General features: G+C 44.8%; 1 protein-coding gene across 3 annotated transcripts in view; it reads right to left on the reverse strand.

Moving 5' to 3' along the window:
* Positions 1–24,490, reverse strand: part of KPNA5 (karyopherin subunit alpha 5) — a 357,927-nt gene that overhangs the window by 192,104 nt on the left and 141,333 nt on the right. For all 3 annotated transcript variants that reach the window (XM_085611310.1, XM_085611309.1, XM_085611311.1), the window contains exon 8: positions 13,391–13,490. In XM_085611310.1, the coding sequence (XP_085467436.1) occupies positions 13,391–13,490 (100 nt within the window). The remainder of the gene's footprint in view (positions 1–13,390; positions 13,491–24,490) is intronic.

Consider the following 24,490-nt stretch of genomic DNA (forward strand, 5'->3'; position numbering starts at 1 on the left):
GACACTGCCACACACAAAGGGGGAATCCAAACCACAGCCTACCCTGCATCGCGCCTGGAGGCGCTGATGATGAATGGCACGCCCCGAGGCGCATAAATTGAAATCGCGGCTCCCGCAGCGAGGGACACGTGCGGGCGTTCCCGCGCTGCGCCCGGGGCAAGGGCGGGCCCGTCTGCGCCTGTCCTAGACCGGACGAGGCTGGGCTGGGCCACCCCCCTTGGTTCCACACCCATGGACTAGCAGCAGGGGGATTGAGAGAACCCTGCAGGCTACCCTAAGGTTAGTGCTCTCACAATTGACCTTTGTCTGTTACATCCCTGTAAGTCATTAAGTCTTATCCCTCCCTCCCCAGGGGATTGGTCTAAAACAAATTATGGGAAAACGTACCCACCCGGTGAAAGGCCCCGCCACCAGAAAGAAGGTTCCAGCGGCCCCTCCAACCGCTCAACCGACCGCAATTGATAAAATGCTACAACGGGCAATTGGAGCAGTGTCCAATGAACTTGAGCACACTGAGAGACGACTCTCATTAACTCAGATTCTTGTTATGAGTCCAACTCCAACGGAGCCAGGGACCCCGACTATATCCTTAACACCAAATGTGCCTCTAGACCCAGAGCCCTCATATGTACGAGCCAAGACAGACCCTGTCAGTGCCCCTCAGATCCCCCCGGGGTGGCGCTAAGAAGAAAGGAGGCAAATGGAAACAAGTTATAATTAAGGGAGCAAGGCCGAATTAACAAGTCGATGATATGTCAACAAGTTAGCCCCCAGGGGGACTAGAAGCAGACGAGCTGCCACAGAAGACTTTGGTGCTCCCGCCATGGGGGTCCAATCTGGTAATGGAACTCAAAGCCCACTCCACTTTGACTTTAAAAACTGAACTTGATGCTCTGAGACACGTATTGATAATCTATCATATTTGATGGACCATTGGGTGGGCAAAGCCGAAGCTATTTTAAAAAATTGAGTCTACAAAATCCCCTACCCCAGAGCAGGTCTTAAACCAAAACAAGGTAACACCAGCCACTCGTGAGGACTTACCTCGCCCTGCGGGGCCTAACACAATCATGCTAAAGTGTGCAGCCTCTACTTCTAGATTGCCCGCCCCACAGAGCAGGGATCTAGTTAACCCCCAACCGAGGCCCCTTCACTGTGCCCCCCCTGAACCTTTAAATAGGCACACACCAAACACATCAGGCCCCTCGGATCAACAACAAGTTAAAAATAACCAAGATGCTAACAACAGCATCCCCTCACACACTAAATCAAGAGACACCAAACCCGCATTACCACGCATTGACCTGCTCCCAGCCTCTAGTCCATATGCAATTGTCTTAGCTGGTGTACCCGAGTTGGAAAGTGGCCCAGAGGAGACACACCAAGAACTTAAAAACAAATGTATTCAATGGCTAAACAAATATAGGCCTCTTCCCTATCAAGACCAAGGTGAAATCTTATTCACCTGTAGTGTGAGTTGGCTGGGGTGGAGGCGAAAGGACATATCTGGGGATTGTGTGGTGAACAATTTCAGGGATGTCCGGACTGTCTAACACATCCTAGACTGGGGCTATCGAAGGGAGAATGGGGCTATTGTCTTCCTGCCCCTGGGATACTTCTATCCCCCCCAGGCACATGCTAGACAAAGAGAGAAACATGGCTAATGGTAGGGGGTCGAATGATCAAAACGGTGTTGGGCCAATAACCGGATGGGAAAGCTTAAAAACAGTGACGTATAATATCCCTGTTAATAATGGGTTTAGCTCTCTGGATTTGGTAGATTGACTAAATTACCCCAAAAATGGCACATTAATAAAAACGATGCCAAAACGAGAAATATGCACCTAGTTGGCCTCCCACAAAAGGAGGGACAAGAGAGGGAAAAAAATAGTCTCGGAGAAGCTCTGCGAGTGTAGTGTTTTTACCCACACTCCTACCCTCGCTAGTACCCCAAATTGGGCTAATGAATGTAGCCAAAGGGGAGGGGTAGGATATCAAGACACTCACCAAGTTCCATCAGAGGAAAGGACGACCACTCAAATCCCCCCAGCTAATACAGTGGAACCACAAAGCACCCGGATCCTATCCTGGAACATAGCAGGCCTTAACTCAAAAACGGACCTCCCAGATTGGGGGTAATTTGTAGACTAACACGAGCTATGACTGTTCCAGGAAACATGGGCAAAGACCGATTTATTCAGAGTGGGATATTTAACGTATTGCACTCCAGCAGTTTAGGGGGCCAGGGGGAGACCCTCGGGAGGTTTATGCACCTGGGTAGGTATACACTTGGGATGTAATGTAAGAAAGATAGAGACCCAGTTCCCCACATCCTGTGTATTCTCCTTTCTTCTCACAATGCTATGAGGATTGCAATAATTAATGTTTAATTACGACCACTAAGCTATGGACAATAGTGCCACATGCTCGATTGCCTCTCCTCATTCCTCCCTACCCTACCGGATAATTGTCGAATAATTATTGGAGGGGATTTTAATTGCTAATTTGAGCCCTTGAATGGTCTAACCACTAGTATTACAAGCGAGGAGGATTCGGTATGGTCAATCCCAGAACCTAACATCCAACCAACACGGGCATGGACCCCTCAAGTATTACAACTGAATGCAGTCACACTTAACCACTCATTAAGGGCTTGTAATGGCAAATTTCCATCTGACAGTCCCGGAAACTTTACTTTCAACAGACCGGGGCAGGCATCAATTTTATATTACATCTTGGTAGACGTCAGCCTTTGGCACAGGGCTACTGACTTCAAAGGTTACCTCTCGCCATGAGAGCGATCACAACCCCATGGCACTTGAAATATCCCTACCCCTGGCTAAAGATCCGCCTAGTACATCCACAAACCCTAACCCCAACCTAGTATTGGCTGAAGGAGGGTACGCTGGGGGGAACTAGTACAATCACCGGATAATGTGGCTTCTCTCTACCAACAAATCCTCCCCTTTTTAGAAGTCGCGCATGGTATATCTGCAACTAGTAGTAGTACAGCATCTCAATCCATACTGGTAAAAAATCACCAGGACCTGTTTTCTACACTGGCAGATTTTTTTTTATAATCGTAACAGGCCCAGGTCAAAATCTAAACCTAAGCACCCATGGTACAATAAAACATGCAAGGTAGCCAAGCAAGCCCTACTAAACTCAATCAGAATGAATGATAGACTATCAATTAGGGAAGCCAGGGATCGATATAAAAAAAACTGTAACAGGGAAAATGAAAAATGGGACGCATTAAAAACAGCATTAAACAACCATGACATGAGAGCCTTCTGGAGCTTAGTTAAAACAGGGAAATCCGAAGGCCAATCGGCTTAAGGACCAAACCTAGGGGAAGAAGTCTGGAGAACCCATTTTAAATCTCTATATTCAAGGCCCGCAGAAGAAGAGGGAGAGGACAGGGTAACAACACCCACCCTAGATGTGAACGTCCTAAACATAGACGCTCCCCTCTGTACAATGAAGGAGATCACACGGGCACTGGGTAATCTACTTCCAGCAAAAGCACCTGGGTTGGACAGGATACCTGGGGACCTATTCTGATCCCAACCTGTAGTTTGGGCACCCTACCTATGGTCATTATTTAATGCCGTTTTACAAGGTATGGCGTTGCCCCCTACTTGGGCTGAAGAAGAAATCATCCCCATTTATAACAAGCATTTACAATGCAGCGGTCTCGGCATTGTTAAAGTTAGAGCTATTGGCATTGCTCATGACATTATTTTTGTTTGTTTTTGTTTTTAACAATGCCGTTTATTTAAATGTTTTGAAAACAAAAACATAAACAAAAATAATGTCATAAGCAATGCCAATGGCTCTAACTTTACCAATGCCGAGACCATTGCATTGTAAATGCTTGTTATAGATGCGGGTGCATGTCTTTGAATGTATGTGTAAACCTTCATTAGTGTCGGTTGCTCCTCTCTATGACACACAGACCTCACTCTCACATGGACAGACAGACGTAACACGTTCACATATCCACCCACTCCCACACTTTTAGCGACAAAGTCCCACACATCAGACACATACACACACACACACACTTCCAGACATCTCAGCGCTGCTAACACACAAATACACGCAGCAGACATGTGACATATAACATAACACAGCAAACAACAAAGGTGCACAAATATACAATTGCCAGCTATAGTACCCAAACATACCAACTGTGCATCAGCAAACCTTGCACAGAAGCTAATGTTGTGCACAAACATGCAGGCAAACACACTCATGTGGAAAGAACTCCTACAAATGAGCAAACGCACACCCACGTTAAGTGCGCCCAGCTAATCAACAGAACTGCCCATGCCAGAAGACACAAAAGTATGTCACAAGAGCCACAGTCAACCATCTTGGCGTCGCTCCACGAAACGAAAGCAAACAAGGCTGCTCTGATCACACACAGATAATGCACCACTTTAGTCTGTCGAGATGTGCTGAACCCTCCGTTCTCACCCCTCGACGGAGCCACCACCCACAGCACAGACCAGAAGGAATGCAGGCAGCGGGGGGTGGGGGGGCGGAGGGGGGGGGGGGGGGGACCCGCAAAGTACAATATTCCGAAATTCTTCCCAATTAAGAAGAAGCTTAATTTGTTTCATTGTGCAGCCAGCCGGTGACCCTGGCAGCTGACACTTACAGATCCATGCAGCAGGAGCCACGTGACCCGCCGTAAGCATGGCAACTCTAATGAGCTTCATCCGGCTGCTCCAAAAGAGAAAGGGGGGGGGGCTTCTCTCGATGCCTCGCGCATGCAAAAGCGGAAACAAGCCCATCAACTCTGTTCTTCGACCAATGAGAGCTGCTCTGAGAAAGCTCGAGGGTGTGAACGAAGGCGAGAGACAGAGCGTGTCGAGCGAGCTTCTTGAAAACATACCCTACACGCTACACTGGAACCCTGGATGATGCCCCGCCCTGGACAAATAACTTCTAGTAACAACCACTTCCCCCACAGCTCTCCACCCCCTGTCAGATATGCGACGCTCTGGTATCGTTTATCTGGCTGTTTTATAGTAGCAGTGTGTTTGTTCATTCGCGTGCGTGACGGTGAGACCGGTTACACCTCAATTAATCTCACTAACAGGAGCAAACAGTGCGAGCCTCGCTTACCATGACTTGTATCAAATTCGTATGCAAGCCTTTAAACAGCTACGAGAAATACCGAATTAAACAAGCCGAGGGCACCGGAAGACACCACCGCCTTTCTCCGAGGCAGAGCAGAAATGCCTCGGAGAAAGGCAGCGCTATTACGTTGACAGAACTGTTGGTTCTTGGTGGGATATGCGACGCTCTGGTATCGTTTATCTGGCTGTTTTATAGTAGCAGTGTGTTTGTTCTTTCGCGTGCGTGACGGTGAGACCGGTTACACCTCAATTAATCTCACTAACAGGAGCAAAATGTGCGAGCCTCGCTTACCATGACTTGTATCAAATTCGTATGCAAGCCTTTAAACAGCTACGAGAAATACCGAATTAAACAAGCCGAGGGCACCGCAAGACACCATCGCCTTTCTCCGAGGCAGAGCAGAAATGCCTCGGAGAAAGGCAACGGCATTTTCGGATTCGGGGACGTGTTTGTCTTTTCTCTCCTCCAGCCATTGGCTGGAGGAGATAATGAGACTTCTTGCAAAAAACACGCCCCCCGATCCGAAAAGGACGGGGCCTAATCGGAATGACTGACCTCTTCTCCAATGGCTGGCCAGCATTCAAGAGGCCAGTCAATGGAGAACAGGGGAGAAGAGGGGCGGGTTCAAGCCCCTCTTCTCCAAGTCATTAAATCTCGCGAGCGAGACTGCGCAAGCGCAGCCTTCGCTAGCCGAGACCTAAAAAGGGCTCTCCACTTAATCCAGCAAATTATCGCCCCATAAGCCTTATAGACATCATTCAAAAAATATTTGCTTGCGTACTGCTGGAGCGTCTGCAATCTTGGATAGAGGAGAACAATATACTAACACCTCTACAAGCAGGATTCAGGGCCAGGACCTGCACTATTGACCAGATCTTCAGATTACAACTCATCCATTGGAAAACCGTGGTTTTAGAGGGTGGAAGCCTCTACCTCACATTTGTGGATCTTAAATCCGCGTCTGACTTGGTGCAGCGAGATCAGCTATGGGGCATTCTTCTTGACATGGGAATATCAGAATATCTTTGCCACCAGCTGAAACGCTTAAATCAAGGCAATTATGCGAGAATTGGATATGGTAAAAACAGTAAACTCTCCCCCCCTTTACCTGTAGAGAAAGGGGTGCGACAGGGATGTGTCCTGGCCCGGACACTCTTTTCCCTGTTTTTAAAATGGCTTAATTGAAAATGTATTAACTGGTAAAAACATTGATGCTGCAAGGCTGGCGAACCGCAAAAATCCAGCACTCATGTTTGCAGACGATACGCTCCTACTATCTAAATCGCCCATGGGTATACAGAGGGTACTGAAGGTATTTAGTTTCTTTTGCAAGAAGAGGGGATCAGAGATCAACCTCCAGAAAACCAAGTATATGGTTTTTAATGCTAACACTATAAATTGCCCACATCCCCAATTAGATGGAAGGGCTCTAGATAGGGTGTCTATTTTTGATTACTTAGGGATCACACTCTCAGAAAAAATGGACTGGGGGACACAAATAAAGAAAGCTAGTTTAAAACTGACTCTGTCCACGGGGGGCATTTTAAAAATATACACAAAATTGCACCCATAAAGTAATAGGTCCACCAGTAGAAATTTATAAAATGCAGTCCAGGGGAGCTTCATTATACGGGGCAGAATTATGGGGCCATTGCTCAACCACTTCCCTATCTATGCCAGAGAACTCATTTCTTAGGCAACTGCTGGGCCTCCCTAGGAGTACCCCATTAACACTGCTCAGAATGGATTTAGGGATTGGCCCCATTGCCGATGTAGTTTCCTCTAGACCTCTCCTATACTGGCGTCGCCTGTGGAGTACACCTGAGCTAGCTGACTACAAAGAGGAGTTGAAGGACGTTATGACCCTTCTTGGTGCAGGGAAACTCCCCTGGCTAGCCTACATCAGGAACTCCTGCCAGGCAATAGGGAGGGCTAATATGTGGACGACACCAGAAGAGACCTGTCCTACAATCTCCAGAAAGGCACAACTCGACTTCCACAGAGAACATAAAATTGTCCTACTATGCCAAGGGACTAAATCAAGTAGCTTGACTTCCCGGTTTCTGGATATCAAGCAGCAATATAGGACAGAACCGGCTCTTGACCATATCCAAACACTACTGGCAAAGAAACTCTTTCTTCAATTTAGGCATGGGGTGCTCCCGCTTCGAGCAGTCACTAACAAATGGCAGGGAGCCCTCAAACTTGATTGCCCAGGGTGTGACCAAGTTGAAGAAACCGAATCACATGTCCTTTTCTTTTGCCCCGCATATGGTAGGCCAAGGTTGAAGTGGGTGTTACAACTCTGTAGAAACTTGGGGATTAGACATTGCACTGAGGCCCTCAGGCTCCTAAAGTATGAAACTGACACTCTTATTGTGTTCGCTATCTCTAGGTGTCTCTTCTCGATGTGGTGCATTCGTAGAACAATCTTAAAGAAAACTATTCTAGGAAAACCCTAGCCCCAAGCACCCTTTTTATACACTGCTATGCTATGTTTGCACATATTTATCGTATGATCACTGTTTCACAAATTTTCTCCCTTCTGACTTGCGATTTGTAGAGGAAAGGTAGTAAGGAGAGAAAAAAGGCATAAAAGATTTTATTTTTATTTCTCTTAATGTAGTATTTTAACATTGTTATAATGATCTACTAGATAAGTCATACGCTTTTTAACACTTGCTAGGAGGGAAAACATCCTTTACCACGCAACCATTACAACGCGGTATGGTTACATCGTGGTTTTTACAACGAAAGTCGTTACACCGACTTGCACTGGAGGGCGCTCTACACTAAGGAATAGTGTGAATTACTATTCCAACACCTTCCCTACTGTACGTAGACTGGAGTTGGAATAGTAATTCACACTATTCCTAAATCCAGCGCCCTCCAACGCAAGTCGATGTAACGACTTGCGTTGTCAAAACCGCGATGTAACATACCGCGTTGTGATGGTACGCGTTGTATCATCATACATCCGCTAGGAGTCTTAAATGTAGCAATGAATCTGCTAACTGTTTTAATAGATAATATTTCAATTCCCCCTGCACTTAAGGTAGAACACTTATCCTGTGATGATTACTGTCACATACCCAAGTTTAGCATTGAGTGTTGCTCTGAGAGAGCGTATCCAAGAACGAGTTAGAAAACTCTCCACAAATCAGATTCGCATCATCCTTTAATATTGCACCAATGTACATAAACTGTATGATTACATATTTTTATTTTAATCTGAATACTTTTCTCATGATATATAAAATGTACTGTATTGTCTTTTTCTGATGTGCTTTTATGACCATATGGCCGAAAGAAAGCTTTTTTGACTGACTGACTAAATGTTCTAAAACAGTCTTACTTAAAGACCGTCCACACTCTTCCCCTACGCCTTCAATGTACCCGTTTCCTGGTTTCCAGGCCTCTGTCTTATCAGCTCCCTGGATCTGCCCACTTTTACCTCACCCGCACTAGTCTCATACCTGGAGCAAAAAAAGCCCAAGAAAAAATGGAGAGACGCATTAACAGACGCGCTGAGCTCAGGTGCAACAACGTGCTGCAAACAAAAGTAACCAGTGTTTTTGTTCAACTTGTACATACTGTTGGCAGGGCTCTGCCAGAGAGGACTTGGGTGAAGCTAACGCAGTCCAAATGTGCTTGTGGGTTTGATGCTGAAATCATACTCACTACAGTTTTGAGAACTTTGATGAAGGGACGTCTACAGACAATCTAAATGAAAACAAAACAACAAAACTAAAGGTTGGTTAAGATTTGAAAATCTTTTGTGAGGTGATACCTTAAGAGATAAAGTTAGTACTAGACTAAAGCCTCATTATTTGTTTGCTTATAGGGACCATATCTGCTGGTACCATTCATCAGATTGGCGTGAATGCTGCAGTGTTGCTGTTGAGTAGACGATCCACAGCATCTTTGACTCTAAATGCCCTCTCCATCCCAACCCCCTACCCCCCTGGAATTTGCCACCGAAGCAGTGTCTCCTCCTGTAAACCAAGGGCATTCTCAGGAGGATTCGAAAACTAGCATTGCCGCCCATTGGAATCATCTTGGATCCACGTAGGTGGCTTATGACAATACCCGTATGCTATATGCAACCCAGATGTTTCAACAACTGCCTACACCAACGATTTTAGGCATGTGTGAGAAAGTGCCCTCTTACTGCATGGTTGCCCCCACTTTTTGCTGAACTGCTGATGTGCTTTGAATGAGAGTTTCTGGGCTCCAGACAATCAGGTACCCTGGGCCTATTTTCTTTCCCTAAAACTGCATTGAAGACCAAACCCAATTGGCACTCTATGGCCATAGGTCAGTCCCTGGTAAATGGTACCACAGGTACCCAGGGCACTGTGACCAGGGAGGCCTCTAAGGGCTTCAGCACTTATTGTGCCACCCTTAGAGGCCCTGTACCTTTACACTCAGACACTGCCTTTGCAGGCTGCGTGTTTTGGTGCAGAACAAAGTGAAGAGAAGACATGGCACACATCCCTCTGTGCCATGACTACAACCCACTGCCCTGGCATACATCAGCCACCCCTCTAGCTGGGCACACTATACCAGTGGTGAGGGGACAGGTGCATGAGCCCTGTACTCCTACAGTGACTAAGTCCATTCTTAGACATTGTAAGTGCAATGCTGCCATTCAGAATATATGATGCTGGGAGTTTCTCCTTACGAACTCCACAGCCCCACAATGGCTGCACTGAAAACTGAGAAGTTTGGTATACAACTTCTCAGCACATTAAACCCACTCAATGATACCAGTTTGGGATTTAATGAAAAAGGCACACAGAGGGCATCTTAGAGATGCCCCCTAAAAAACGACCTACCACTAGTGTCCCGGCTGAGTGGACCTCCAGACATGTTTCTGGACCCCTGGGTCGAGAGTCTGCTGCTCTTGGGGGCCTGAAAAAATACACATCCTGGGACGAGGTGCCAAGCCAACTCTTCTAGGATGAGCAGGTTTCACGAAGGGGAAGCTTCAAAGGCTTGCCGCTTTTGTGAGCTTCCCCAGGCCTTTTGCTCCCTTCAGCAGCTGGTCCCCACGGGTTCTGTCCCCCACTTTGGGTGGGAGAACTGGCGGGTAAACCAAGTGAGGAAGGGAGGTGTGTCCACCTCTGCCAACTCCACCCCTCAGATGGGGTAGTCGAGGTGAGGCACAACTCTCAATCCTTGCCATCTTGCAGGTGGGGGGACGCAGCCAACCAGGGTAAGGCTTATACCCCCCTCTCACTGGAGGGTGACATAATAGGGGGTGTATCCACCCCAGGGAAAAGACCCATTGGTCCCTACCTTTCACCTCCCTGTGATGCCCTAAATCTAGTATTTAGGGGCACCCCTGAACCTTGCTTCCGAAGACAAGAAACCAGAAGAAGAAAAGAAGAAGAAGGACCGAACAGCCATGCCAAAGCTAAGAAGAGGAGGATGCCCACTGGCTTGGCCCCAGCCCTACCGGTCTGTCCCCCACCTCGAACCTGCAGAAGCGAAACTCCGGTGTGTCCAGCAGCCATTAGGTTCAAGAACCCAGAGGACCTGTCCTGCCCTCAAAAGAAAAGACTCTGTCTCCCATGAACACCAGATTTGTTCACCAACAGACTAAGTACACAAGTCTGCACCCGACGCCCACGGCACAAGTGGCCCTACAACAAGAGGAGGTCTCGCCGGCGATCCTGACCTGAGATCCGGTGACCCCTGACCTGCCTCAAGCCTCGAGCTGACTCCTGCAGACTCAAACCGGAAGGTACCCCCCAACTGCGACCAGGAGCTGGTAAGAAGACCAGACCCTAAAAGGCACCCCTGCACCTAACGCCCCACAGCCTTGTGTGGCCCATCCGATGGTGCCTAACCAACCCCCAGCATCCCAACTTACCTCTATAAGTGGTGGTTGCACCCAGAAGACCTTTGTCCCCGAGCCTGCAGTGTGTTTGCAAATCGGAGACTCCCCATTGAAAGCTACAGGGCACCCGACGTCATAACAGCACACTGCACTCGGCTGCCCCAGTGCCACTAAGGGTGCAACTTTTGTGCTGGCTTGAACCCACATTTGCCCTGAGCTTTGCTCCCACAACCCAGTGGCCTGCTAGTCAGCAGCCACAAACCGGAGGACCCCTATCCCCATGGGATAACATTGGACCTCAGCACTCTGCACCCGTCCGCTCTAGTGCCGCTGAGTGTGTAACCAGAGTGCATCCTTGACCCTGGGGGACTCCTGAGTCTACCCCCAGAAAACCAACTCCCAGAACCGAATACTTACCTTAGAACTGATAACCAAACCTATTTTCCACCATAGGATAACCTTGATTGTTTTTCGGTGGAAAGTTGTGGAGCTGGAAAATCAAAGAAACTCTTTTAAACTGTAACTAAATATCAAAAAAACTTTTACTTACCTATTTACAGGAAATGTCATGGCGCAGTATGCAGGTACACTTCACTGTGTAAGACAAGTAATCTGTAAAGTAATCTACTTAACATTTTACTAAAATGCCAATACAAAGTATATGTACAGTATATCAAAAGCATTGCATTACCAGTAGTTCTACTGTAATCAAATCAAAGTGCATATACAATTGCAATTCAAGCTGTTTGCAAACTGCATTACTACTGTAAAGTATTTATTGCTTAAGTGTGCTAGGTTCTAGAAAATAAAATAACTAAAAGAATATTTTTATACAAAACCAATTGGTCTGAAGTTCAGTCTTTGAGTGTGCGATATCATTTGCTGATTTGGTGTGTACAACAAATGCTTAACACTACTCTCTGATACAGCCTTACTGCTCGACCACACTACCACAAATAGAGAGTAAGGTTGTATCTACTTTTATCTCTGCCTACCTTTGGGGTTCCAATGGACTCTGTGCACACTATACCTCACTTTGGTATAGTATATACAGAGCCAGCTTCATATAGCATGCACCAGATAACTGTTCTATAAGCAAGTATTGGAAAGATAATGAAGACCAACTGTTGCAAAATGTTGGTGACATGACATGCATAGGCTAACGCAAGAACATAGCGGCATAGGGCACGTGATATAAAGAAAAAAGGTGATGGGAAGAAAAATTATGAAAGAATTAAAAAAAATCAAAAGATTCAATAGAAGTCTGGGTCCAAAGCCCCCCGTTGGGAAGATGCAAAGTGAGAGGTGAGAAAAGCAGGCTTCCATCAACACCATTGAGGGGAAAAATGGAACTTAACCGGGTTTGCATACGCAAAGGGAAGGAGACGTCCCGCATATGACGCAGAGTTACATGTTTTTTGTATGCAAAAGCTCAGAAATAACTGGTAAAGCAGTTTTATTTCCTGCCAGTACAAGCATCAGGTTACCCACAATGCAAATTAAATGGGGAATGAATTCACTACACAGCAATAACTTGGTCAAACTACTAAAAACAAGAGACAATCTTCAACAATCCCAGGTCATTGAAGGGAGATCTCATTTATTGCGATTTTCCTATCAGCTGATTTAAAAGCTTTAAAAAGTGCCTCTTCCATGATTACTATTGATTTAGATACTGGGTTTCCAGAGACCTACGGCTCACAAAGGCATGCTGTGACCGGCTTGAGCATTGTGGGTGTTGCTTCATTTTCGTGAATTTTCTGTTCCCACAGCCTGTGGAGAGCACTGAACAGGCGAACTTTCCTTCACAACCTTCTGGGAAATCAAAGACACAACTTCCTTGCTTAAAAACTCTCAGGGTGAGAACTAATCTTACGTTGTCATTCGTTTGATGCTTCAACTGTCCGGTTATGGGCAAGAAAGAGGCAAGCTCAGCTTCAACTAGGAGGCAAGGGCTTTACTGCTAAGTCAAGGCCTTATTCCTTTTGATTTAATGGGCCCACTCATGCTGCAATGTCTGTCTACTTAAGGAGCATCATTCAACGATTTACTTTTAAACTGGTCCTTGACTGCAAGGGTTTACGGAATGCTCTCAACTCCATTCATGAACATTACCCTACATCAGCAGCTCCGGATTTGCGTCTGTTACAGCAGTGAAAGAGTACTAAACTGTTCAATTGAAAATACTATTTCACTCTCAACATTAAAATAACATTGAGCTTCCTATTATATTTCAAAATAATATATTCAGTAATGGGCAAATAATTGAAACAATTAAAATGTGCAATTCAATGACTCCTGAAAAAATGAATAACTCAATAGAAGACTGCTAGTTATGTCGATATAAGGCACATCCTCGGTTATAAGGATAAGCGGTTGTGATTCTAGACATACCTTGCTAAAATCGGGAGGGGGATTCTTGCCTCTGCACAGATTCGAAAGAGCCCACACTGCGTTTCTAGTTGTTGTGAGCCGAGTTGCGTTTGACAGCAGCCTGTTGACAAAAGAAACAGAAAACCTAATTTGTAATACTTGGACATCAAGAACTAGCATTTGGTAATGACGGGATAGTATTTTCAAAACACAGCACAAGTGACACTCACTAGAGTACAATGAGTATTTAAAACTCAATCCTTCAACTGCACGCCTCCTAAAATGTTTAACAATTTCTCAGTCTTGCTGCTGCAGACGGCGATAGCAGCGTATGAGACATGTCAAGCAATTACAGCATTGTTTAAGGACTGCACAACACTGCCAGATCAATCAGTACAGTACACATGTTTTATATTTTCTATCAAGCTCCTTGCTAACAATTGCGTAAAATAACTGGGCAAGATCATCTCCCCACCAAAATGGTGTGTTTCGGGCTGACAAAAGGCCGTTCTTCAGGGCGGTCAGAGGAGAACCAAATTGAACCTAGCTTGCACATAACAGCACTTATATTCAGAGGTGTTCCTTATTAACGTCTCATAATGAAATCATCTTAATTAAGGCAATTTTCAAAATGACATGTATATTTTTTTTTACGGAGTTTTATAGAGCGCGAACTTGACCTGAAGGTATCGGGTATCAGAGCGCTTTCCATAGCACCAATTGTGCTACATGAGGGCACATTCGTTTTTGTTAGGCACGGGGAGATGAAATGATTTGCCCAGAATCACAGGATGGTCAGCGTCATTGCTGAGCCCGAACCCGGTTCCCCAGATTCGAGGTCGGACGCCTTAACCGTTAGACCAACTCTTATTCTTAAGTACTCACATCTATATCAGCTCAGCAGCTTTCAGTGGTGGACCAATAAAATAAGGCAAACAACTTTAATATACCTAACTCCCTTAGCTTTAATCAGGAAAAAAGACTAAACAAATTCTAAATTACATATTTTCTTCTATGTATTTGTAAAATTACAAAAAGTAGTGAAGTTCAAAAGAATGTTATTTTCATAGCATAAATACACCCGTTTGAATCACAATTAAGGTTACTTCGAGAGGTGGGCAAAATGTAAGTTTCTCAGGCTTTAATGTGTACTGTTGATAACCCCGCAAATTCATAAAGCACAACTTTACTTTGAGCAAAATGACCTGCAAATAAATATTTATTTCAGGGAATTTATTCTGCAAACACCTTTTTGAATAAGTTTCATAGTATCGTCTGCAAAACCTATTTCTGACAAACAAAACGCAGAAGATACTTAGAGGTTAAGCACTAGTGACATCAGTGCACAATCGGGAAGTTTTTTATCGGAAGGGTTTCTTGGCTTCTGGATGAGTCATGCAGCGCACTGTTAAGTGATAGTAAGAAATTGGGTTATTGGTTGAGTAGGGGTGGAAACCCTACTCAAGCAAAAACCACAATCCTTGTTAGGGTCGACCACAAAAGTCTGTAAATTAACTTGTGCTTAACCCTCGGATAGCTTGGCAGAAAAGCAGTCAGGCTTAACTCAGAGGCACAGTGGAAAGTATTTACAAAGCACACAAAAAGTAATAAAGTGAAAAAACAACGCAAGAAAAATGGCAAACCAATTTAAAACAATATAGTACATGACACCAAATGGATCAAATCCAACCAGTGAACCGGACTTATGAATTTTTAAACTTTTTTGTGAAATCTAGCACCTAAAAGATCATAGCGCCACACGCGGGGAACTGGTGGTGCAGGACCGGGTCAAAGTCAAAAGAGAATGCCGAGCGCGGCTCAGATACAAGGGGTGGATTGGGCCTGGTCTCAGCTTAGATTAAGACTTAGAAAGAATCCTGAAGAAAATGTCTTGCCAAGGAGCCACTGAAAAAAGGCTCGGTGCAATCATCAACAAAGCCGGAAACAGCTCAGAGCAGAAAAAGCTGGATTTCCAGGCCAAGAAGGTCATTTATGGGGAGACAGTTGCCGTCGAGCCAATGAAGATTTTTATCTTAAAATTTAGACAACTTTTTGGAAGCTAAAACCTCCAGCAGGGCGAAGCTGCAGGCTGTAGCTAAACAGGGCTCCAGGATTTCCTTAAGGAGTTTCCACTGAGCAGGATTTGCTGCTGCAGAGGGGAACATAGCGTAAGCTACTGCAAAGTTAGGCCGACCGGCAACGCACCTTGGGCGGATCGGCTGGCAGGTAGGTGCTAGTCTTATGTCAGTTCTTCAAGAAGTTTTTGTGGATAATTATGACAAGTCCAGGTTTTGGAGAAGTACCACCAACACCACTAGCAAGGGTCCTGGACCTGGGGGCACCACTTGGAGGTTAGGACTCACTCCAGCACAGGCCAGCTTCAGGGTTCAATACTTCAGACTTGTTATGTCCTTGGAGATCACAAAGGAGGTCGGCCAACTAGCCCTTGGAGTCACTGGTGGTGGTCCTGGGTTGTAGTTGATGGTCCAGTTCTCCTTCAAACAGCAAGACAGTTCCTTCAAGCAAAAGAGCAGACCTCTGGTGGCAGGGCAGCCCTTCCGACTTCTTCCGCAGGTCCATGAGTGCACTGAAGAGTTGGTCTGATGGTCCAATATTTATACCATATGCCAGCGTTTGTGTGTGGCGGAATACCCTGGCCTACCCCCACATCAGGTTCTCGAAAGTTCTTACCTTTTCCTGAAAAGGCTCCAAAATGCCTGGGGTAATAAAAGGCTAGTGTCTGGTTTATTTGTGTGTGCTGGAGGCAAGCCCTTTGAACAGTTCTGCCCCCAGCCATTCTGCCATGATGACCTGTCATGCCCACACCTAGTCTCCTTTTGTGATACTGTCTGAGAGGACTACAAAAAGTTCAACAGCAGAGCCATTCAGTCATGCCATTCAGGACACTGGCAGAAGGCGCACATGGTTAGGATAATAAATTGCCAACTTTCTAAAAGTGGCATTTTCAGAAATGTGACTTAAAATCTGACTTTACAATTAAAGAGAATTTTAAATTACAATTCATTTGTATCTAAACATGACATTTTACGTGCTCCCAATGCAATGTTAGCACTTATTAAATGTGATAATGTAACCCAGTGTTATCCTATAAGAGAGGTAGGCCTTGCAGTAGTGAAAAACAAATCTAGGTGTTTTTCACTACCAGGACAAGCAAAACTCAAAACCACATGTCATACTTTTTAAATACCGTGCACCCTGCTCTGTGGGCTTTTAGGGCCTTCTTTAGGGGGTGACTAATATACATTAAAAGGAAAGGTTTAGGCCTGGCAAAAGGTTTATTTTGCCAGGTTGAAATGGCAGTTCAATAATCCACAACAGGGAGCAATGGTAGGTCTGAGCCATGTTTCAAAGAACTACATTCCATTAAAAATACTTTTAGTGAGGCTGCATGAGTGCTGCAGGCTCAGTAGTAGTATTTAATGTACAGCCCCTGGGTACATGTAGAACCATATACTAGAGACCTACATGTAAATTAAATGTGCCAATCGAATGTAAGCCAATATTACCTTGTTTTAGGGAGAGAGCACAGACCTCTGTAACGATAGAGGAGGGTGTTCCAAAGGCATGGCGGCATAACCCAGAGCAATTAGCCCAATGTGCTTGTTTTCCTTTTATATAGGCACTTTTAAAGGTGGGCATCGGAGGATCTCAAGGATTGTGTAGGCTTTGAGCGGGTCAGTTCTGCTTTTAGAAAAAGAGTGCCTGAACTGTAGAAAACTAGACGCACAATGCTAAGTACTTCAGACTCCACCCACTGAGACACTAAAAGAGAATGCAGCGAGGGCAGACATGAGATCCATTTTAGTATTATCAGTAAACAGGCTTCTACATTCTAAAATCTCTTGTTGGTAAAGAAGATGCTGTGCAAACCAAGAAAGAATCAATTTCCAAAATCCAATAGGAGAAGAATCAGAACTACCAGTGTATTCACACATTGTGGATACACCAAGTATGGAATTAGCTTACACAGTAAATCTTGATGAAAATAACATGTTTTCAACACTGCTAATATTTGGGGTTTTATTGTCAATCTTTTGACCAACTGTAATCCTAGGTTCCTAACCTGGGTTTTTGAAGTATGGTGCCACAAAATTGTGTGGCGAAAGGGGAGCTCCATAACCAGCGATGAAAGCCCGCAGTCAACATCAGAACATCAACACCAGAAGATAAGAAATTATGAAAAGCATCCATTGAAAACTATGAGAATTTAAAAAGTCAATGCAACTCAATGGTATTGGAAGCATATTATGAGGAGTGTGAATCTGAACTTCACTGACTCACTCAGCAGGCGTACTGCAGTTCCAGTTTCCTCGTCACCGTCAGGGGCTGCTTATGGCCTAAGGCCTGCTCCAATTCACCAGCACAACTCTAGCTGCAGCGGTTCTGGCAGATTTTTCACTCTTACGCCATGCTGGTTTGACGGCAGTCCCGGGTAGTGGACCTGTGATGTCCTGGTGTTCTCCCACAACTCCCTGCAGCTGGCTACCACTGCCGGTTCGAAAACCCCTTGGGGAGCAGAGGGCCATTGGGAGTGTGCTGGGGCTGAGCATTGGCAGAGTCATTGAGAGAATAAGCTAAGGCTTCTGGGGGAAGTGGGAATGTAGTGGGAACTACCCCCTACTTGGAGCTCTGTACCCCGTTTTTGCTGGTGTCACCAGTAGGTTGGAAGCGGCGGCAAATAGGGGGGGGGGGGCAGAGTGCAAGGACACTACTGGTAATCAAGGAAGCTAAGGACGTTTAGGACACCAAAGAGATATGATTGTCAGGAGGGATGAGGTGAGTCTAACATTTCATACAACCTCACTTTAATTCATTGGCCAGTTAACAGCTCTGGTTTCCATTTGTATTTTATTTGGATGGACGCAAGGAGGCACTAATTAATATGAACCATATAAAAACCCAATGCCTGTCTTTTTTGATGGTTTGATCAGTTATAGCACATCTTCAGCAATTTTGCAGGGCTTATACTTTATTTATCATTTTAAACTGTTATTTTCTCCTATTTTGTCTGTACTTTCCAGCACCTGTACTTCCTTCGACTCAACATACAGTGAACAGTTAGAAATTGCAACCCCGAATGTTCCTAGTATTAAGAGGATAAGTCATGATATCAGGACTAATAGGTCTGACATATATCAGAGATTTCTTCTCAATTTGGAATAGAATTTGGAATACATAAGGCAAAGAAAACTCAAAGCGTCTGTTACACAATCTCACTTAATAATAGAAGATATATGTGGAAAATGAAAACCCTTTCACAGAAGGTACAGACAAAGGGTCTGATTTAGATCTTGGAGTCAGGTCGCGCCGTCAAAATGATGTCCGCAGAAATATAAATCTCATTATTTCCTATGGGATTTATATTTTGGCATGCAGGATATCCGTCACTATTGTTAGAGTAACCCGTCCCCCAAGTTACCTACAACGATGAGCAATAGCACAAAGGAAGGGAAAGACAACTGCTGCCCAGATTTTGTGATTAATAATACCATGGGGCAGGAAGTGACTAATTCCAAAACCATCTTTTAAAATGCAAGATGGAAACAACTATGTACAGACAAGATAATTCATGTGCTAAGGAGGATCAGGAAGTCACTCTTGAACATCAACTAATGGATACGGATCAAATAACTAAAGGAACCAAACCAAATAAAGCACAATTAACAATTACTGACTAGGCAACCATCAATTGCTTTGCGTCAGGAATACAGTCACAGAGCAGCAACCTTCATAACATAGCTAATATTCTCAATTCTAATTGTGAAAATATGTTTAACATTTAACACATGTGTAACATCCTTCAGAACAACATTCGGGCCAATCATCACAAATTACAACTATAGAGGAGATAAATATCATATGAATAAGTCATGCAGAACTACCCGACGACTCTCTTGGGAAATCAATTGTTAAGAGAGAAGATGCAAGGTCTGTTAGATCCGGCGACGCCAATAAAACAAAGGTCTCAGCATCCAGACAATTCTCAAGCACTGTGAATGACTCAGTGTTATTAAAAGAGCTCGAACAGTTCTCCGGGATACATTTTCCGACCCAGTAAGTAATTAATCTGTTCTATCACAACTACACACTTCTCATCAATGAACACATTTACAAACAAACGTCTCGTGCCAAACTTCTAATCATAAGTCAGCGGAATTAACTTCACCAGTATACGCGGTGCTGGCAGGAATGAGGCCATCAGCTCCTCACCAACACAGATATTGAATATTTTTTTTAAAGCTTTATTATTATAGTAATACAGTACCAAAGATTGAACACTATAGTAATCACATCAGGCAATGTGTCACAACAACACATAGTACTGTGCACAGTATACACTTGCTGATAATAAAATACAATTTTGAAAAAGTAATGCCTTGGCAGGCAGCCAGGATGTAGCCTCATATATCAATGTGTGTACCATCTAATTCGATCTGGTTCACCAACTAGCTACTACTGTAGTGAGGCTGCCCTCCTGCACGTTGACTTCTTCTGTCTCACAAGTTCACAGGCCCCTCGGTCTTCGTTGTCATTACCTTCCCTCCCAGCAAGATAAGTTTTCAGCGGGTCCCACATGTTCATTTAGCGCCGTGGTACTCTTAGTACGGCCCGCGGGCCACCAGCGGCCTGGCAGGCCTTCATTGGCGGCCTGCGGACCTTGCCATGCCGTTTTTAGGTCTCGCTGAGCCAAAGGCTCGAAGAGACATTTTGTATGTGGGATTTTCAAAGTGCTACCCACAGTCTTTTGGCTGGCATAAACCTTGAGTGTACGATCACATGCACGTGCACAGCTGCTCCCACTCTCCCCTCCCTTCTCTATAGCTTTCTTTCACTTTAGCCGCTTTGACCCTTGCATTCCCCCCTCCCTTCTCACCCAGCCGTTTGATTCTCTGCTCGATTACTTTCACTTTCGCCGCTTTGATGTTTGATTTTTATTGCCTTTGTTTATGTGACGGAGATCCATTGCATTTGGCAGAACATTTCTGGGGCCGTATTGCATGAAATACACCAGGTGGCGCTAACGTGTTTTACAGAGCACCATACAGCATTTTGTTCTGCGTTAAAAAAAAGACGCTTTAGGAGCGGAAAGGAGCTATCCCTTTTACTTGTATTAAAATGTATTTTTAAAGGTGTCTCAAAGGATCCTGAACATAGTTTATACTAGCATGCTCCAATACTGTCCGTATTTCACTGCTGACTGCACTGGCCTTCCAGGTCCTAAGACTCAGACTCATGATTTTACTGTTATTTCAAAACCAATCTAACATTTGTTTTGTTTTAGGTATTACCTTAGTAAAGCATACCTATGTGATCTTACTCTCCTTGGTCAGTGTTTTATTATGGATGACAAGATGTTTTCTCATTAGGACTCGCACCATAAGCCTCTTTCATTCCAAACATCTGGAAACGCATTCGTCTCTGTAACTATATAGTAATGGCTTTCAGTTACAGCTGGCGGAAATTATGCTACACACCTATTTATTGCCTTCACCAAACGATTCTGCTTTCACTGGTGTGACCATAACTTGCCAAAATATTTTACTGATGCTTTCGGCAGTGTCTCCACTTCTGTCTGATCACTCCTCAAATGACACCTTCCTTAATCCCACCCACAAGCAAGGTAAGCCACTCAATTTTATGCTAATTTCAAACACTTTATCCAAATCTAAACCCATCATCGCTCCATCTGACATCACACATTTCAAATGCAAATCAGTTCGCCTCCTTGTAGATCGCTCTCTCATGTACCCATCTGCTGTAGAAAACAGGACCCCACTGCTCTCACTGCTTTCCACATGATCTTCATAAAGACCTCACTTCAGTCTTGCACTACAGCTCATACAACTGCTTCATTATCCACCTTGTACCAAAGATAGGCCTCAGCCATGAATTACACTTGAAATAAGAGCGCATAACAGTAAATGAGGGCAGCAGTACATAAATGGCGAAAGCACATATTCACTGCTAACTTCTTGGTTAATAAGCAAGCCCTTCATACACTGCATAATGATCTAGGAGGTGTCAAATCTATCTATTTCCAGGACCTCATTACCTCACCATCCACAAGCGCTCTGTGCAAACCTTCAGCTCTTTACTCTCTCCATCATTTTCAATTATCAGTATTCTATTGTTCATCCTTACCTGCTCATGACTTCACCCTGCTACATCTGCTCCAAGATTAACACTATAATTAGTCCACAGTGCTCAAGTCCTCACTCGCCTCAACCCTGCGCAGTTACATTATTACGATTTAACACAACATACTCCTAACAAACGTTTCCTCTTATGAAAGTAGCTAATCCACCCTGTGCCCCCCCTGTAACCATTTCGTCCTCCCTTCATCAAATCTTTGCCTCTTTCATCCAACAGTTTCCCCTGCGTTTCCCTTCGCACTGACTGCCTGTCCTGTAACCGACTACTCAACCCTCTCCTGTGTTCGGGACCCTTCATTCCACTATCCTATCCTCTCCTCTGTTATTGTCTATGCTCATACTCTTAAATCGTTCTGCCTCTCCTTTGATATTGCTGGTCACCCCACACTTTTCTCAATGAGCGCACGGGGCATTAGCTGGGTACCAGCCCTTATGCTCCTCAATAAGCAGCAGCAATCGTTGAGGTTTCACCAAGGTGAGTTTAGTAAAAGTTTATTTTACTACTTTCGATAACTGGTGCCTTTCGCAAACAGAAAAGGTAATGACAATGTATGGCACATTACAAGATGGCATGTTTTAATACTAGGGCTTCTGATTAAGTGCATAACGTTTGATCTAGCAGACATGATTGAACATATGGTGAGACCCTTAAATGAAGGCTTAGGGCTCAAATCACAAAGGGACTAATACGCAATAAAGTTACGTGTCTCTTCACTCATGGCAGAATCTCCGCACTGCACTCACTGCAGTGCGCTGGACAGAGAGGCTGCCCAGAGTGCAGAGACTCCACACTTGTACCTTTACTACACGTAAGTCCCTTTGCAAATCAGACCCTTAACCTCTACTTCTTTGTGATTTTTAAAATAAAGAGAGGGAAGCATTTATAGTAAAAATGAAAAACTCGTGTCTCTATTTACAATGCAGTTATTGGTTGTTTTTAACTTTCAAGAAAATAACACATTTGTTCTTAAACGACATCCATATCTTAAATCACACATTTTATGATTTTGACATTTGGAATTTCATGTCATACCCTTCACTTGTGCCCATTCCCGACTTCTGATACCCTTGTTATCTAGCAGTGCTTTCAACACCACAGGCCATCAAATTCTGGACGGAGCGGCCCTAAACGGTTTCGCCCATACCTCTATAACCACACTCAAATGCTAACAAGCATTGGCATAGCCAATAGGTCTCGCCTTTGGGACCGTTTAAGTGTTTAGTTATCCAGCACAATATCCTTGGTGCAGTAACATTAACTGTTGCATGGCTAAACACTTATAAGGTCCCAAAGGCGAGACGTATTGGCTATGCCAATGCTTGTTACATTTCCAGTGAGGCGGACAGTAAACCCAGAAGATGACCGCAGCAGCACGTAGTGAATACGTATTAAATAATTATTCACTACGTATGCTTCTGCAGCCATCTTCTGTGTTTACTGCCAGCCCCTGCGACCTCACACATGTCACAGTCGGAAAGCTTCCTAAAAGGCCCTTTAAAAGTCAGCTGTAAGCATTTTCACAGCTGACTTTTAAAGGGCCTTTTGTGAAGCTTTCTGTTTCGTGTTGAAAACAACGTCCTCCTCTCCCGCAGCCTCTACTCCACCCACAGAGACAAACACACGGAGACAGACACACACACAGACACAAATACACAGAGGCACACAGAGACACATAGAGAGACAGAGAGACACACACACAGAGACACACAAACACACAGACAGAGAGACAGACACACACACACAGAGACACACACACACAGACACACACACACAGAGACTGAGAGAGACACGGAGACACACACAGACACACAAAGATAGAGACACACACAGAGATAGAGAGACACACACAGAGACAGAGAGAGACACATACACAGAGACACACACACACACAGACACACACACACAGACACATAGAGACAGACACACAAAGACAGAGACACACAAAGACAGAGACACACAAAGACAGAGACACACAAAGACAGAGACACACAAAGACAGACACACAAAGCGACAGAGACACAGACACACACACAGAGATACACACTCACTCACACAGAGACAGGGACACACACACAGACACACACACAGACACACATACAGACACACATAGACAGAGACACACAAACAGAGACACACAGGGACAGAGACAAACACACAGTGACAGACAGACACACACACACACACACACACAGAAACACAGAGGCAGAGACACTCACAGAGAGACACACACACACAGAGAGACACACATACAGACAGAGACAGACAGGGACAGACAAACGTGTGTGTATGTTGGGTCTGGTGGCTCCGTGGACTAATGTGTCCACTGCAGGGGCCTGTGTTCGACCTCATGATCAAATGATTTTTTCTCTAGCCCTGCCCTCACTGACCCCGCCCCTACAGGTGCGGCCCTCTGCCACAAACCACACTGTAAATTTGCCCCCCGAGAGAACGTTTGTGAGTACCCATGATTTAGCGTGATCCCATAGGCAATAGTCTACTGTATGTATATATGTGAGTTTGTGTTGCAAGATGCTAAGCCTGTTAGCCATTTGTCCACAATAGGGGTACTACTCTTACCTTCCCTATCCCATAGCTACTTGCTGCTTAGCCAGGAGAAGGGCCAGCCCCACAAATCTCCTACAGTGTTTAGTTACTAATTTGATGTAGCCTAGCAATGCTGTTAGGGCTTCCGGCTGCTGTGTTAGGCACACAATGCGATTTAGAGCCTAGAACATTCTACACCAGTATTCAGCGATCACCCTACAGTCACAAGCCAAGTGTAAGTAATCAGCTGCAGAAGTACTACATCTTTTAATGGTATCGCTATCTCCATACCCATACAGTTGTGCCAAAATGCAGTAGACCTGGTGGATACATTTGTAATGTAATAATCAATGTTTACCATTCAAGGAGACCTCTTTCGTGCTTCGACAACAGTATTCCCAT

This window comes from Triturus cristatus, chromosome 6 (genome assembly GCF_964204655.1).
Source record: "Triturus cristatus chromosome 6, aTriCri1.1, whole genome shotgun sequence".
Lineage (NCBI taxonomy): Eukaryota > Metazoa > Chordata > Amphibia > Caudata > Salamandridae > Triturus > Triturus cristatus.